Genomic DNA, 17,961 nt, shown 5'->3' with positions numbered 1-17,961 from the left:
TTCTGAGCCAACCCGAGCTCTTCCTTCTCTTTGTTAGTTTCCTGTAATCATGCCTGACAGCTTCCTGTAACCTGCAGTTTGTTCCTAAAGTCAGACGCCCTGGCACCCCAACTCTGAAAAAGATAAAGTGAAGTGGAGAGGGCACTGGATGTCATCCAGAGGAGGAGGATTTGGGGGGGCGGTATGGGTGTATGGCAGAGTTATGGTTATGGGTAGTTAAGCTACCCACCTTACGGAGAAGGTGGGTAGGATATCGTTACCAGCCTGCACTGAATCCTCTCCTTCCCCCTGTTGTTTCCATACCAGCCATCTCATACATTGTCACCGTCTTCACTGGGGATGTCCAGGGGGCCGGGACCAAATCCAAAATCTACTTGGTCATGTATGGGGCCAGAGGGAATAAGAACAGCGGGAAGATCTTCCTGGAGGGCGGTGTGTTTGACCGTGGCCGCACAGATATCTTCAATATTGAGTTGGCTGTCCTCCTCAGCCCCCTGAGCCGGGTCTCCATCGGACATGGCAATGTGGGCGTCAACAGAGGCTGGTACTGTGAGAAGGTAAGGGAGACCCTGGCCTGATTCAGACACTCTCTTTACTTTGCAGATTGTTGTTGTTTTGTTGTTTTAGTCACCAAGTTGTGTCCGACTCTTTTGTGACCCCATGGAATGTAGCCCACCAGGCTCCTCTGTCCATGGGATTTCCCAGGCAAGAATACTGGAGTGGGTTGCCACTTCCTTCTCCAAGGGATCTTCCCAACCCAGGGAATGAACCAGAGTCTCCTGAATTGGCAGGCAGCTTCTTTACTGCTGACCCTTAACACAGTAAGATGCACTTTACCACTGAGCCACCAGGGAAACCCCTCACTTGCAGCTACAAACTCTAATCTGAATTCTATTTCCTGTTTCCTTTGGATGAGTTACAAAGCACATGGGCGATCCCTTTCACGGGGACGTTGAGATGGTAACATGCCCATCTGTCTTGTCTAGCTGATGGCCGGGAATGGGGGCTGCTCTGTACATGTAACCAGGGACCCGACACAGGGTAGGTGATTCAGGGGTGTTCAGCTGATGGTTATAGTCTGTCCTGATTCCCGATGCAGTGTTCCACTTTAGTTTTTAAATGGCTCCATCAACAAGTGTTTTTAAATACATGATTTTAATTGTGGAATACTTATGCTTTAAAGAGTATAGATAATAAAACTAAGATATAGAGAATGATTTAAAAGCTCAAATGTTAATTTTGCCTATCACTTAGCTTAAAAGAACATTTCCAATGCTTCTGAAACTCCTTTGTGTCTTTCCCCAATCATATAATCCTCTCTCTCCCAAAGAACATATACTATTAAGAATTTTGTCTATGTGTATATTGTTGGTTACTGGCAGTTTTCACTCAACATTATGCTTTAGAGATTATCTGAATTGGTAGCAGAAGCTGTAGACCATCCATTTCCCATCTACTCTATTGCATGAATCGATTTCAATCTATTTGTCTATTCTTCTACTGATGGACATTTTGGTGTTGTTTCTTGATTTTTGCTATTATAAACAATACTTCCATGAAATTGTTGTATGTGCATCTTTGTACAAATATGCAGGAGCTTCTCAGGATGGAAGTTCTAGGCTGTAAGGTAAGTGAATCTTCAGTTCTGAAGCTTAATTGTTTCCAAAGAATTCCAGTTTGTTTTCCAAAGTAGTTGCACCTTTTTATTCTATCAGCCATTTATATGATACATTTTGTTCCAGACGTCCTTGTCAACACTCGGTATTGCCTGAATTTTAAATTTGCACCATATTGGGTATATAAACTGATCTTCTTGTGCTTTTAATTTTTATTTTCATGATTACTACTGAAGTTGAACATCTCTTCATTTCTTTACTGTCCATTCATATTTCATTTTATGGAAAATGCCTGTTCATGTCTTTCACTGATTTTTCTGTTGAGTAATCTATTGCTGGATTTATTTTTAGGAGTTCTTTATTAAATCCAGATAGTAATTCTTTATTGATAGTATTGTTGTTGTTCAGTCACCAAGTCATGTCCAGCTCTCTGCGACCCCATGAACTGCAGCACACCAGGCTTCCCTGTCCTTCATATCTCCCTGAGCTTGCTCAAACTCATGTCCATTGAGTCAGTGATGTCATCCAACCATCTTATCTTCTGTTGCCTCTTTCTCTTCCCCTCAATCTTTCCCAGCATCAGTGTCTTTTCCAGTGAGTCAAATCTTCGCATCAGGTGGCCAAAGTACTGGAGCTTCAGCTTCAGCATCAGTCCTTCCAATGAATATTCAGGGTTGATTTCCTTTAGGATTGACTGCTTTGACCTCCTTGCTGTCCAATGGACTCTCAAGAGTCTTATCCAGCATCACATTTTGAAATCATTAATTCTTTGGTGCTCAGCTTTCTTTATGGTTCACCTCTCACATCTGCACCTAACTACTGGGAAAACCACAGCTTTCACTATATGGACTTTTGTTGGTAAATTGATGTCTCTGTTTTTTACTACACTGTCTAAGTTTGTCATAGCTTTTCTTCCAAGGAGCAAACGTCTTTTAATCTCATGACTGTAGTTGCCATCTGCAGTGATTTTGGAGCCCAAGAAAATAAACTCTGTCACTGTTTCCACTTTCTCACCTTCTATTTGCCATGAAGCAATGGGACTGGATGCCATGATCTTCTTTTTTTTAATGTGGGATTAAGCCAGCTTTTTCACTCTTCTCTTTCACCCTCATCAAAAAGCTCTTTAGTTTCTCTTCGTTTTCTGCCTTTAGGGTGGTGTCGTCTGCATATCTGAGGTTATTGATATTTCTCCCTTCAATCTTGATTCCAGCTTGTGCTTCATCCAGTCTGACATTTCACATGATGTACTCTGCATATAAGTTAAATAAGCAGGGTGACAATACACAGCCTTGACATACTCCTTTCCCAATTTGGAACCAGTCCGTTATTCCATGTCCAGTACTAACTATTGCTTCTTGTCCTGAATAAAGGTTTCTCAGGAGGCAGGTAAGGTGGTCTAGTATTGATAGTATTGTTGATAGTATATGTTCAAACATCTTTTTGTAGTTTGCCATGTTTTTTGAAGGAGAGGAGATTTAAATTAAAAGTAATCTGTCTTATCTTTTCCTTTATGGTTAATGTTTTTTGAAAGACATTTTACTTCTCCTAAAGTTCTAAAGACGTTTTCCTATGCTGCTGCTGCTGCTAAGTCACTTCAGTCGTGTCTGACTCTGTGCGACGCCATAGATGGCAGCCCACCAGGTTTCCCCGTCCCTGGGATTCTCCAGGCAAGAACACTGGAGTGGGTTGCCATTTCCTTCTCAAATGCATGAAAGTGAAAAGGGAAAGTGAAGTCTCTCCTGTATCTTCTAAAATTTGTCGAATTTGGTTTTCTTGTTTATATATTTCTATCTTTAATACATCAGGCATTGATATTTGTATGAGGTGGGGATCCAACTTTACCTTTTTCTATATAGATATTTAAATGTCCCACCAACATTTATTGAAGAACTTTAAAAATCTGAGTAAAGTTAAGAATCACCTGGAATTATTTTTAAAAATAGAGTCCTGGGCTCAAACCCAAACCTACTGAGTCAGAATTTCCAGGTAATCTGGGTATTTATACATGCTTTAGGTAATTCTTATCATTAAAGAAGTCTAGGAAGCACTGGATAACTAACTAGCAATCCTTTCCCCACTATTCTGAAAGAGCAAGTGTCACATGTCAAATTCCCCAAGTGTATGATTTGTCTCTGAGCTCTCTAGGCTGTTTCATTTATTGATTTAGTTTATTCCTGCACTAATGCATTACTCACTATCTTCACTTTACACCTTTACACTAAGTCTCGGTATCTGCTAGGGCAAATTTGCCCACTTTATTCTTCTTCCTCAGGTATATATTGACCTATCCATGAGCCTTTATCTTCCATAGAAATTTTAGAATTTTTTTGCCAAGTTCCATGAAGAACTGTTGAACAGAATGCAACTGGGTCTGTAGACCTATTTGGAAGAACTGACATTGTTACTCTACTAACTTTTCCTATCTATGAACATATAGTACCCCTTAAAATTTAGCTCTTTAATAATTCTCAGTGTAGTTTTATATTTTTCTTAATAAAGGTCTTGTATGTCTTTGTAAATATATTCATAGAGACTTTTGTTGCTATTATAAATGATATCTCTTTAAAAATTGTTTTTTTTTTTTGCTGGTGTAAACAGATATAGAAGTACTTTTGCATATTAAGTTTACATATAGTTATCTTGCTAAACTCTGTTATTAAGACTGACCATTTATAGTTTTATTGTTAAGAGTTTTTGTTCTAAATTGGTGTTAAATTTTATCTACTGCTTTTTCTGTACTTAGATAGTGAAATGGTTTTTCTTTTTTATTTATTATGGTGAATTACCAGTTCTTACGGTAGACCAACCCTGAATTTCTATAAGCCAAACTTGGTCATAATGAATTTTAATTTTATGTTTCTGAAATTGATTATCCAACATTTTGTATAGAATGTATTATGTATTAATGCCCATGAGTGACATTGGCCCTTGATTTTCCTTTCTCATACAGTCCTTGTGAGGTTTGATCTCAGAATAAAATGAGAAGCATTTCTTCTCCTGAAAGAAGGTATAAAAAAATGCAGTGATCTGATCAAGACAGTGTAGGATTGTGTGTGCACACCTGCAAGAGAGAGAAGAATTACTGATTTAAAAAAAGAAAGTTGTGTTTTTGTTTTTGTAGTTAAAAAATTGGGGCTTCCCCAGTGGCTTAGTGGTAAAAGAACCTGTCTGCAATGCAGGAGATATATGAGTCCCAAGTTTTATCCTGGGTTTGGAAGATCCCTTCAAGGAGGAAATGTCAATCTACTCCAGTATTCTTGCTAGGAAAAATCTCATAGACAGGGAAGCTTGGCGTCTATAGAATTATTCAAGCTTTCCATTTTCTCTTCAATCTGAATGAGCTATATTTTTCTTGGATTGTGTGTATTTGTAGACTTCAAATGTCCTGATATAAAGTCATATACAGTATTCTCTTATCTTTTAACCTCCACTACGTCTGTAATTATAATCTTATTTTCATTTCTAACATCATTTATTCAGATATTCTTGCTTTTTAAAAATATAATTCTCACAAGAGTATATTTAGTCCTTTCATATAACCAACATTTTTCTTTGTTTATATTCTATTGTATCTTTATTTTCTATTTTATTGTTTTTTATTATTTCTCATAAATTTCTCTGGGTTTCAGTTGTTGCTATTTTTTATAAATTCTTAAATTGTATTCCTAGCTTATTGAATTATAGCCTTCTTCTTTTCTCATAGTATAAATTTTGATACTATAATTTTCTCTCAAAGTAGTGCTGTACTTGTACCCCACATGTTATACTTCTGTTATCATTCAGTTTGATTTTATTGTTTCATTTTAAAATTCAACTTTGTTGAGGTATAACTGGCATAAATAAAAATGCATAAATAAAAACTGCTCTATGAGTTTTAATGAATTCATATACCCTCATGTAACCATTACCAGAATTAATATATGAAATGTTTCCATTACCCAACATGTTCCTTATTCTCCCTCCCAGTCAATCTCCACAATTCCAAGCAACCACAGATCCCGTTTCAGTCATTAAAGATTATATTTGTCATTTCTAGCATTGTTTCAGGTATTAGTACTTCTTTCTTTTTATTGTTAAGTAGTATTCCATTGTGGAGAAGGCAATGGCACCCCACTCCAGTACTCTTGCCTGGAAAATCCCATGGACGGAGGAGCCTGGTAGGCTACAGTCCATGGGGTCGCTGAGAGTCGGACACGACTGAGCGACTTCACTTTCATTTTTCCCTTTCATGCTCTGGAGAAGGAAATGGCAACCCACTCCAGTATTCTTGCCTGGAGAATCCCAGGGATGGCGGCGCTTGGTGGGCTGCTGTCTATGGGGTCGCACAGAGTCGGACACGACTGAAGCGACTTAGCAGCAGCAGCAGCATTCCATTGTAAGACTATATAACATTTTGTTTATTCATTCAACTATTTGTGTATGTTTAGGTCATTTCCAGGTTTTTTTTTTTTGCTATTATGAATAAAGTGCTATGAACATTAATGTTCAAGTCTTTTTATGGGCATGTTTGTAATTTGGTTGGGTAAATACCTAAGAGTTGAATTTCTGTATTCTATGGTAAATATACACTTAACTTACAAAAGTCTTTTAGACTGTATTCAAAGTGGCTACGCAATTTTGTATGCCCACCAGCATTTTATGAAAATCCCAGTTGTTTTACAGCCTCACCTTCACTTAGTAATGCCAGTCTTTAAAATTTTTAGGTATTCTTATGGATATGTAATGGAATTTAATTTAGTTTTAATCTACATGCCTCTGATGACCAATTACATTGAATATTATTTTTTCATATGCTTATTGATCATTTGTGTATCTTCCTTTCTTTTTACCTCTTTTACATTTTTTATCTTTTTATTGTTGAATTATGAGTTCTTTGTGTATTCTTGATACAAGTTCTATGACAGAACTATCTATATCTGTATATGAATATATAATATATAATTGTGATATATAATATGCATTTTAGATATGATGTCCAACTCTTTGGGATCCTACGGACTGTAGCCCACCAGGCTCCTGTGTCCACAAAATTCTCCAGGCAAGAATACTGGAGCAGGTCACCATTCCCTTCTCCAGGGGATCTTCCTGACCCAGGGATCAAACCTGGGTCTCTCGCATTGCAGGCAGATTCTTTATTATCTGAGCCACCAGGGAAGCCCATGATATACATTATATATAAACATCTTCCAGTATGTGGGTTGCCTTCTCATTTTCTTTTTTTTAATTTATTTTTTAATTGAAGCCAAATTCCTTTATATTGAGTTGGTTTCTGTCATACAACAATGCTACTCAGTCATAATTATGTATGTGTGTGCTCAGTCGCTCAGTTGTGTCCGACTCTTTGCAACTCTATGGACTGTAACCTGCCAGGTTCCTCTGTCCATGAGATTCTCCAGGCAAGAATCCTGGAGAGGGTTGCCATACTCTCCTCCAGGGCATCTTCTCAACCCATGGATCAAACCCACATATCCTGCACTGTAGGCATATCTTTTACCACTGAGCTGCCGGGGAAGACCCAATTTTATATATATATATATATATATATATATATATATATATATATATACCCTCTCTCTTTGGAGCCTTCTTCCCTTCCCCCTATCCCACCCCTCTAGGTCAGGCTGGGCTCCCTGTATTTTACAGCAACTTCCCACTAGCTATCTATTTTACACATGGTAGTATATACATGTTCAAGCTACTTTCTCAACTCAACCCACCCGCTCCTTCCCTTGCTGCATCCACAAGTCCATTCTCTACATCTGTGTCTTCATTCCGTCTCTGCAAATAGGTTCATCAGTCCCATTTTTCCTAGATTCCATATATATGAGTTAATATACAATACTTGTTTTTTCTCTTTCTGACTTACTTTACTCTGTATGAGAAGCTCAAGGTTCATCCAACTCATCACAACTGACTCAAATTCATTCTTTTTTATGGCTGAGTAACATTTCATTGTATATACGTACCACAACTTCTTTATCCATTCATCCATTGATGGACATCTAGGTTGCTTCCATGCCCTGGTTATTGTAAATAGTACTGTAGTGAACACTGGGGTACGTGTGTCTTTTTTATATTATGATTTTCTCATGGTATATGCCCAGTAGTGGGGTTGCTGGGTCATATGGTAGATTTATTCCTAGTTTTTTAAGGAATCTCCATACTGTTCTCCATAATTTGCCTTTTCCTTTTCTTAATGTTTTTGAAGAGCAGAAGCTTTTAATATTGATGAAAGGCAATTTATCAATTTTTTCTTCTATGATTTGTGCTTTTTTGGTTATTTGTCATTCCATTTGAAATTCCTTCATTACCTATTATTTATTTTGAAATGTAATTTTTAGGTTCCAAATACATATTGCTTTTTATGTTTTTGTTATTTATTTCAATATTGTTTTAATCAGGAAACATTAATGATGCTATTTAAATATTTTTGAGATTTACTTTACAATGCACTTCAACCTATGCACATGTTTCCAAGAGCTGAATTTAAGATTTTGATTTTATTTATAAATTCAGTTTGCTACTTTTGTTATTTGAATCTTCTGTCTCCTTAATAGCATTTTGTTTGTTTGATTTATTAACTACTAAGACAGATGTGTTGAAATTTCCAATGTCAATGGTAGATATTTAAATTTCTTACTATAGAGCTAACAATTTTTGCTGTATATGGTTTGAAGCTAATTTATGAAATATAGAGTTATTTTAACCTTCTGGTGAATTGAATCTATGCCACAATCCAATCTGATACTATCTTTTTCATAAATTTAGTCCACTTGTATTTATTATAATAACTGACATGTCTGTTTGCCCTGATTTTACTTTTCTTCCCTTTTTTTGATTGGTTTCCTTGATAGTGATTTGTAAATTATACACTATTTCTGGTTTTTCGATGGTTACTATTGAAATTTTAGCATACATACTTACTGTGAAAAGACCTAAATTTAATCACCATCTCCATTTCCCTCTTAAACAATTCAAGAATCTTAGAAATTTCTAATGATAATAATCCTGCATCTAGGTTGCATGCTATTTTTGCCTAGTACTTTAGTTCTATTTTAAATTATTTTTAAGTCCACATATTATATGTTGTTGTGTAGAGTCATTATTTGTTCAGATTTGCCAGTGTGTTGCTTGCCAATTCTTGCTTTGAAGACCTCTTTTCTGGTGTCAGTTTTCTTCTTCCTGCTAAACTTCCTTTAGAAGTTCCTTTGGTTAAATAAGGTATATTGGTGGTAAACTCTGTTTTAGTTAATTTGAAAATTATTTTATTTCATTTTCATTCCTGAAAGATGTTTTAGGATACAGAACTCTAGACTGAATTCTAATTCCCTTATCCCCCAATATGGTCTGGTATCTGTTAGTCCAGTTGCCATCTGTCTTTTTTTCTCTTGATGTTCCTAAGAGCCCCGTCTTTGGCATTCTGATGCTTCTTTTCAAAGCATCTAGGTGTGTCTGGGTTAGATAGACTGCCATGTTCTAAACCTATGATTTCAGAATGTGAGTAGAGATGGACAAGGTGTAGGTTGAATAAAGATCAAGCCCTGAAGAGGGTAGTTTTCATATTAAATTATAGATATTAATTATCTTTTATGTGATTGACCTTTTTCCACAAGACAAATGTAGTGTATTAATTTAGTATTCTAGTTGTTTGGTTCAGACTAAGATTTTAGGATGCACATAAGGAAATATGGTGTTCAAAAAGAGTGGGTGTATAGAGAAAAATGTTTGATATTTGCGCTAGTAAATTGGAGCATGAATGATACCTACTTGGGAAGATTTCTTAGAGGAGGTATTTCTTGATCCAAGATTTAATGAGATAGGCTATATGACCCTAAAGATGGAGCTAAGGAGGCTGCTGAACATTGCAAGGAAGTCCCGATCAGGGGACTCACTGCAGAAGATGTCATCTTCTCTCCCAGGTGGTGATTCTGTGCCCCTTTACTGGCATTCAGCAGACCTTCCCTTGCAGCAACTGGCTGGATGAGAAGAAGGCGGATGGACTGATTGAGAGGCAGCTCTATGAGATGGTGTCTCTCAGGAAGAAAAGACTAAAAAGTAGGTGGAGGGCCCTGGAGCCAACAAAGGCCAGGATATCAAACCACTGGGTACTCCTGCTTCTCAGTTTTCCTCTGGAAAGGAAAGGGTCCCCCAGGGAGCTCAGTTCTCCAAGGTACAGGCCACACAGAGTTATATTCATGGCACCAAGGTTGATACTCCAGCAGCCCCAAACTGATACGCTGCTGTGATGGGCTAGTTGTTGAACTGAATGGTCGAACAGAGTGCACTCTGAATGTACTGGCCACAGTCTGTGTGGAGTCTATTCTTCCCCCTACTTAAAATTTACTAACAGACTCTCACCAGGAGACACAGACGTAAGGAACAGACTTTTGGACTCAGTGGGAGAAGGCAAGGGTGGGATGATTTGAGAGAATAGCATTGAAACATATACATTACCATATGTAAAATAGATGACCAGTGCGAGTTCAATGCACAAAACTGGGCACCCAAAACCAGTGCTCTGGAACAAGCTAGAGGGATAGGGTGGGGAGGGACATGGGAAGGGGGTTCATGAGAGGGACACATGTATACCTATGGCTGATTCATGTTGATGTATGGCAAAACCCATCACAATATTGTAAAGTTTTAATCTTCCAATTAAAACAAATTAATTAATTTTAAAGAAAGGAACATTAAGGCACACAATTTCAAATAGCAAGGAATCCTTCATTTCCCAAAATTGGTACTTGCTATTATATAATGGGAGAGTGGGACACAACTGCATACAACCTGCATTTCAGTCTTGATCCCCTTTGATGTGCTCATTTTCCCCACTGGAAGCATGAAAATCTTTTCACTTTTTGAAGTTTATGGTGCAACTGGACCTGTCTCTGCAGAATTCCCATGGTCCCTGTGGGTCTGGACGACCGACTTGAAGAAAGCTGGTTCCAACTCTCCTATCTTCATCCAGATTTATGGGCAGAAGGGGCGGACAGATGAGATCCTTCTGAATCCCAACAACAAGTGGTTCAAACCCGGCAAAATCGAGAAATTTAGGGTAGGAACGAGGTGTGATGGGGTGGGAGGGAGGAAGGAGGAAGGGGTGTAAGATGCATTTGTCGTGGGATTCTGGTTTTCGAAGCCAGGTTTGGATCAAGTTTGAAGACAAAAAGGTAAAACAGAGCCCCCAGACCCCTGCTGGATTGCCGCATTTAATCTACAGGCAATGCACTGGGGTGCAGTTTAGATCTGGCCCTTTATCTGAATCAAACAGTTCCAAACCAAGCATGGGAGAAGCAGCAAGTATGGAATGGCTTTGGGCATCCAGGAGCCTGGTGACTTGGGGAATCATTGTAGAACAGAGACCCTGAGCACAGTTAATGTCAAACAGCCCAACCTGGACTGAATTAGAGCGAGGAGCCAATTTAAGGGAAAGTATACATTTTCGAACACTTAAAAATAAGTTCAGCTTTAAATTTTCGATATGTATATAAGTAGAGCAAGGCTTGTTTTGCCAACGGAAGTGCTGCTCTGACCTTTAGGTAAGAATAATTTTGTAATTTGCGGCTCTTATTTCAGAGCACCCTGTTGGAGCTTCTGTTATACCTCCAGTTCTTTGCTCGTTATGTTATTTGTCTTCTCAGCTAGACTTTGAGCCCCTGGGAGAGGGCATGACCACTGTATTGATCTTTTTGTCTGTTTCAGTGCCCAGCAGAGTCCTGGGGCTGTGGGCCTGTGTTAATTTGCAGGGCTGCCATACAGATTTTGTAACTGAAAGCTTATTATTTGGAAGATTTCCTTTAGTCAGGATCCTACCGTGGGTCATTTATTTTTGTTCAGTTTCACCAGCCCCGGCTGAACCCTAGATGTACAGCTGTCTCGCCCTCATGTGCCATTGGTTAAAGGAGCACAAGAAGATAGAGTATATGAGGGTGGTTTGAAGTAAACCCTAGCTTGATGCTGAAAAAACAACTCAAAGCAGGTGCCCTGCTGGCAGGGGCTCAGCTATGAGGATAAATACATTTCGCTTGATTCTGTCCATTCAAACCTTGTTATTTCTCACCATAGATTGAGCTCCCAGACCTTGGCAGGTTTTATAAGATTCGGGCATGGCATGATAAAAGGAATCCTGGTTCTGGATGGCATTTAGAAAAGGTGAGATGACCATCTTGGGGTTAGAAGGTGATTGGGAGAGGAACCAACATGGTTTCTTTCTAATGACCTTGTCTTATTAGTTTGCCTTTATCTGTTGGGAGTGTGGATGGGGAAGGGTTACAGTGAGACCTGAAATTAGACACATGACGCATGGAATTCCTGATGAGGGCAGGACTTCCAAAGTAGGCTAAAAAGATGCTTAGGTTTCAAGAGACTTGCCTTGTGTCCGAGTCACCTGGGTGCCAGGCAACTGTGGGTCTCCGGGGGGCCAGAGGGATAAATATTAATCTGGCACTCCATCTTCCACAAGAGTCCTCTCTGGGGGGATGTCCTCGTCCTCCTTGAGATGAACTAGCAGAACAGGAGCCTCAAGACATGGATGAATATCTCTAGTACCACCCACTTGCTCACCCCAGGACTTCATTCCAGATGACCCTGATGAACACTCTGACCAAGGACAAGTATAACTTCAACTGCAATCGCTGGCTGGATGCCAATGAAGATGACAATGAGATCGTTAGGGAAATGACTGCTGAAGGCCCAACAGTACGGAGGATAATGGGCAGTAAGTACTGACGGGCTCTTATCCTGGGGGAGGTAGCGGAATGGGGGGTGTATGCCGATAGGAGTCTGACTCATGAGCTGTAGTCTTGTCCGCTATGCATCATCAGGCTCCCTCTGAATGAGGAATGAGTTTATAAGGTCCTATACTCAAGATAGGCTTGTAAGAACCATCTAAAAGACATGATGCTAAAGCTCTATGATGATGGGTATCGGTGAGAAGGGGGAGATTTCTGGGTCTTCAGGTTGGCTATGAGACAACGAGAAGAATCCACACTGAACAATATTTCTCCAGACACTCCCTGAAATTAAAGGAAGCATCCTCTTCAAATTATTCATGAGATGCTCTTCAAAAAAGGAAAGCTGGATCTGGGTTCTTACAGCCATACTCAACTGCTCCCTTGTGAACCCTCTATTTCTATTTGAGGCTAGTAGGAGAGAGCTGAGCTTTTAATCTGGAGTTATCCACAGTCAAAGAGGTAAGCGAGACCATTTTGCCTCTAGGTTGTACCACCAGAGTGCTGCAAATACATGGCATATGTCCTATCCTTTTCCCTTGGCAGACATTACTGAGCAATCACATCATTCTTTCCCACTGAGTCTGAAGTGAGCTTTATAGCCCTCAATATGGCACTGCAAGCAAATATTAGCAATTGATCAGAATTAGCACTTAAGATAATTAAGTGCAAAATTAATTTGAAAAATTGTAGAAAGTTAAGACTATATAGAAAACAACATCACCCATTGTTCCTGAAGTCTTTCTAAGTATTTGGATAATGTCACTTCTCAGGCATTTGCACACCCAGTAGAAGGTCTCTCTCTCTCTCTCTCTCTTTCTCTCTCTCTCTCTATATGTAAAGAGGGATCACCCTGTTAGTTCAATTAGGCCATGCTTGCAATTAGTACTATTTTATGATTCTTCAATTTTAATTAAAATATATGACTATGGAATATTTGTGTTCAAAGGTCCTTAGAATAGCTTGATGCAGATAAGGAAACTGAGGAAGTTCTTTCCCTGATGATACAGTTAGAGGCAGAGTGGGACCTAGAACAAGATCTCTTACCTTGTCAGTGACCATACTTGGCCTTTTCACATTCAGTAGTATTTTCTTTGGCAGCAAGGCAATCATCTCCCTGGAAATATGATAAATAACACAATTCCTGCCCACCCCCTCAATTAGGACTTTATATAAAATATAGCCCAAGGCAGAAATACACCTACTGTTACCTGGTCTGCCCTCCTTATGTGCCAGAATTGAGCCTGTAGCTATGAACAACTGAGGAGAGGGTCTTGAGATGTGTTTTCTAAATCCTTCCAACCAGTCCTCATGAGATTAGTTCCTCACTCCCTATTTCTGAAGTTACCTGGTGCCGTCATTCCTGAGACTTTTTGCAAGGTGGCTTCGTGAATTTCACAACTGACAGCTCCGATCAATTCTCTCCCTCTGTTAAGTCATGGGACCTCAAACTTCAGCATTATCACCTAGGGGGCTTCTTGAAACACAGATTGCTGTGCCTCACCCATGGATTTTCTAATTCAGTAGGTCTGGGGTGGAGAGCTCAGGAATTTGTTTATCCAACAAATTGCTAGGGGTCCCGGTGAGGACCCCACTGTGCTAAGGCATTAGTCACTTTTATAGCTATACCCCAGCTTCTGAAATTTGGTTGCTGTTGTCTATATTCATCCCTCTCCCCGGGCTTTATTGGTGACAATTTTCTGTTTGGTTAAATCTTTAAAATACCAGTATGCTGTCATTCTAGTGAGATTTTTTTTTTCAGAGAGAAAACTGCCACTTTTACTTAAATGCCCAGGCTGTTCTTTTACCTCCATCTCTTCCTTACCTTGACTAAAGCATGACTCCCCTTCTCCCAAAACCTAGTTTTCTGTCCTCACAGCTGTGGGGCTAGCGAGAGGGGGCATTCTCCTGACTCTCTCTGCACTTCCAGCCTCAAAGCTCACACTGCTCATAGCAGGGCCTCTGTCCCAGCTCATTTGCATCTTCTGTTGGCTCTGTTCACATTACTTTTTTGCACTGTGTCCCCTGGTCATTCTCTAGATCCCCCACTTCTACCATTGTTCTAGAATAGCAAATTAGTCTGCTTGGGCTGCTGTAACAAAATACCATTGACTGAGGGGCTGAAACAATGGAAATTTATTTTCTCACAGTTTTGGAAGCTGAAGTTCAAGATCAAGGTGTTGGCAGGTTGCTTTCTCCTGAGACCTCTCTCCTTGCCTTGTAAATGACCATCTTCTCACGTGGTCTTTTCTCTGTGTGTGCTCATACCTGTGTCCTAGTCTCTTCTTATAAGGACACATGTCATACTGGATGAGGGTTCACACATATGACCTCATTTTATCTTGTTTACCTCTTTAAAGGTCCAACCTCTAAAAACAATCACACTCTGAGGTCCTGGGGGTTGTGACTTTGTCTTGTTGATCCTGTTCGTGACGCCAGTTGTCTCGCTGTATCTCACCGTGCACACTGTTCACTGAACCCAGGGTAGGCAAGGCTCGAGCTAAGAGACTGGAAGAAGACTCGAGGAGCTGTAGGAACTGGAGACATGTTTGTTCTCTCCTGGCTGGCATGGCAGCTGTAGCAATAGATATGCTGCTGCTGCTGCTGCTGCTAAGTCACTTCAGTCATGTCCGACTCTGTGTGACCTCATAGATGGCAGCCCACCAGGCTCCTCTGTCCACAGGATTCTCCAGGCAAGAATACTGGAGTGGGTTGCCATTTCCTTCTCCAGTAGCAACAGATATAACATAACCCAACATAAGCACACCCAACCCTTCAGGGCCTTTCCAGGTGAAGCTCACATAGGCCTACCGCACGAAGTAGTCTGTGACCAAGTGAGTACCTCATGACGCGCATGCGCAGTGCTATAAGTGGTCTCGGCTGTGACATAACCGTGCAAAGTCATTGTTTACAGAACATGGGGCCAGAGGGCATGAGAGGGAGGCCGGCGGGGGGTGGGGGAGAGGGAAATGAGAGAGCCTGACTGGCGCCATCTTGTTAATTTCCCCACAGACTTCAACGTATGAATATGAGGGGGACACAATTCAGCCTGCATCAGATAGTATCTCTCAAAGTGTGGTCAAGGGCCCATTTATATCAAAATTGCCCAGAGTGTTTGTTAAAACGAAGATTCCTGGGCCCAACCTCAGATATACCGACTAGACTCTCTGAGAGCTCTGCCTGGTAATCTGTATTTTCATCAAGCACACCAAGTAACTTTTGCACATATCAAGACTTGAGAGACTTTGTTCCTCTTCATCAGTGTCCATGTGGAAAATCCATTCATCCACACGCTAGTCCTCATCCACTTTGCTGCCCTTCAGCTCCCTCCCATGCAACCAGCCGCTCCTCAGTACCTCACTCGGGCTCATCCCACAAAGCTGCTCCTCTGAGCTCTGCTCCACCTCCAACTCAGGGTCCTGCCCTCCTAGGCTTCTCATGACCTTGATGACATGCACACCACCCTTGAACTTGAACTCCATCCAGCTCCTTCTTCCCTACATTTCTCCTGCTCTGTCAAGGACTTGTGGGTGTGTGGAGGATGTGTTTTAGGGACAGGCCTTTAAGAAATCATCCAGTGGGGAGAAGAAGCGATCTTGAAATTGGGCAAGGACCAAGTCGCCTACAGAGGAGAACATAAATTCAAGAAAATACTTCGCAGGTGAAACCGGCAGGATTTGAATGAATGCTGTGGAGACAATGGGGAGATGAGCTTCCTGGTGAAGAAGCTGGGAGTTGGAAGTAGGGATTCAAAAGATTAGAAGAGATCGTGGTGGGAGGGGTGGGGAGGAAGAGCGTTTCCATAGATCACATACAAAAACGCGCTTGTTTGGTTTTCCCTTCTGCGATACTATTACAAGACAATGGCAATTAGAAATATTCTCTAATGACTAGTATTGGATTAAAGTGAGCTGAGTCGAGACCTGGCACCCTTTACTGGAGAGCTTGCACCTCTAGCAACATAATACGAGGAAGCTACAAGGGACTAAAAATAACTGCACACATACAGCAGTTGGGGCGATTATGAACCATAGATACAAAAAGGCCACAAACCATCTGCCATTTCTGAATCGCAGGGAGCAAAAGCAGGATACTGCGCATGACCCCTGCACACAGCACCACCAAGCAGGTGGGCAGACCACTTAAGCCACTCCTCCAGTCAGAGCCACCAACCTGCCACTACTTTCATCCTGTTTAAGGAACCAGCTTGCCCTCCTCGAAAAGCAAGCAAGGGCACTTGTAAAGCCTTGTCTGAATTTCTTTTCTGGCCTCTTACCAATTTCTATTGATTAAAGAGTCCCAGGACCTAGGTTCGTAACAGAAGAGCTGTTTGTCCTGGCTATAAAAGCATTTTAATGTCTTCTGGGGGTCCTGGGCAGTGCTTTGGAGCCCATACCAACTTGAATTTCTTTCCCTCAACTGTTCTTTTTGGCCCACATAAATTTCTCTTGTTCTTGGAACATACCCATGTCCTCACTCACCTCTACAGGAACTCAGATCTCCTTTTCTGGTCTGGATGCTTCTTTGTAACAGTAAATAGAGGTGGTGGCAATGTCTCACTTCCCCAGTTGGTACTCTGATCTAGTGAATAATATGCAGGGCTTCCTGGAAATCCCTTGGGGAGAGCCTTGGGCTCAAGTAAGATGAGTAAATACCAATTTAAAACCAATTCTCTAGGTTTGAAACTGTGTACTCCTAGTTTACTAAAAAACAAGGGCCAGTCAAGCAAGCAATTAACACCATGTCTGAGAGCCAGAATGCCACCGGGGGTGATCACACTTATTAATGCTACCAGGAAACATGGACAAAACACTCACCAGCCCACAGTTTATTTCCATGTTGCCTTTCCCTCGGGAGCTTATGTGAGATAGTAAAACCGATGAGATTAGCATTCTCCAGTGTGTGCCCAGAAGAACTGATTTTATACCACTGATGAGCAGGCAAGAGACCACTGGACTCAAGTGCTGAAAATTGTAGCTTCTTGCTAATCAGGCTGAGCTGTAATTTTAAAATTAAAGTACAAGAGGCTCCGGTACTTACTGTCTGTTTGAAGTCTTTCTCTGCTGATAACTAAGTTAAAATCATCTTTAATTGCCCATAGGCTTCTTGCCAGGAAGGAGCTTGAAACCTTAGTGGCAGGTGCACTGGGAGGGTCCCCTCCCCTAGAGAGGATTGGGACCCCTGACAATGTCCAGGCAAACAGACCTTTGAGCTCCTGAGTAAAGGGGACTGGAATTCCCAGGCACAGGGATTTCTGAATTCCCTTATCAGCTTGCTTCTGGGAAGGGCCTAATAGTTAAAACTGGAAAAGGCAAAACGATCTTCATCAAAATTCAGAATGAAGTGAGACAAACACGCCCCCTTCCCTTTGTGCTTTCACATTTCATTACTCAATCCAGTTACCTCTATTTGTTCCTATTACTGTTAACAACGCCTATCGTTGAGAGCTTAACACAAAAGCATCAGCTTCGTTTATGCGAAGGCTGAAAGTTTAAAACATTTAGCTTCTGTATTTTAGCAGAGTTGATTGGAGAGACAGCAATGGTTGAATACAGGTGCTGTCCCCCAAAGAGGCAGTGTTGGAGGCAAGACCTTTCCCCCTTGGTGTCTTCAGT

The 17,961-nt window shown here is 40.7% G+C and overlaps 1 protein-coding gene and 1 long non-coding RNA gene across 3 annotated transcripts in view; one reads left to right on the top strand and one right to left on the bottom strand.

Moving 5' to 3' along the window:
- Window positions 1-15,209, bottom strand: part of LOC145534189 (uncharacterized) — a 63,156-nt gene extending 47,947 nt beyond the window's left edge. Inside the window, exons 1-2 of the long non-coding RNA XR_014074325.1 lie at window positions 14,495-15,209; window positions 13,394-13,463 (exon numbers count right to left, since the gene is read on the bottom strand). This is a non-coding gene — a long non-coding RNA (uncharacterized LOC145534189). The remainder of the gene's footprint in view (window positions 1-13,393; window positions 13,464-14,494) is intronic.
- Window positions 1-17,961, top strand: part of LOXHD1 (lipoxygenase homology PLAT domains 1) — a 191,928-nt gene that overhangs the window by 59,101 nt on the left and 114,866 nt on the right. For both annotated transcript variants that reach the window (XM_081561528.1, XM_081561527.1), the window contains exons 8-12: window positions 307-557; window positions 9,536-9,671; window positions 10,511-10,671; window positions 11,682-11,768; window positions 12,198-12,333. In XM_081561528.1, coding sequence (XP_081417654.1) covers window positions 307-557; window positions 9,536-9,671; window positions 10,511-10,671; window positions 11,682-11,768; window positions 12,198-12,333 — 771 coding nt within the window. The remainder of the gene's footprint in view (window positions 1-306; window positions 558-9,535; window positions 9,672-10,510; window positions 10,672-11,681; window positions 11,769-12,197; window positions 12,334-17,961) is intronic.

The sequence above is a fragment of the Giraffa tippelskirchi genome, chromosome 14, assembly GCF_054371585.1.
Source record: "Giraffa tippelskirchi isolate mGirTip1 chromosome 14, T2T-mGirTip1v1.2.pri, whole genome shotgun sequence".
In the NCBI taxonomy this organism is placed as follows: Eukaryota; Metazoa; Chordata; class Mammalia; order Artiodactyla; family Giraffidae; genus Giraffa; species Giraffa tippelskirchi.
This window is presented reverse-complemented; position numbering and strand designations above follow the sequence as displayed.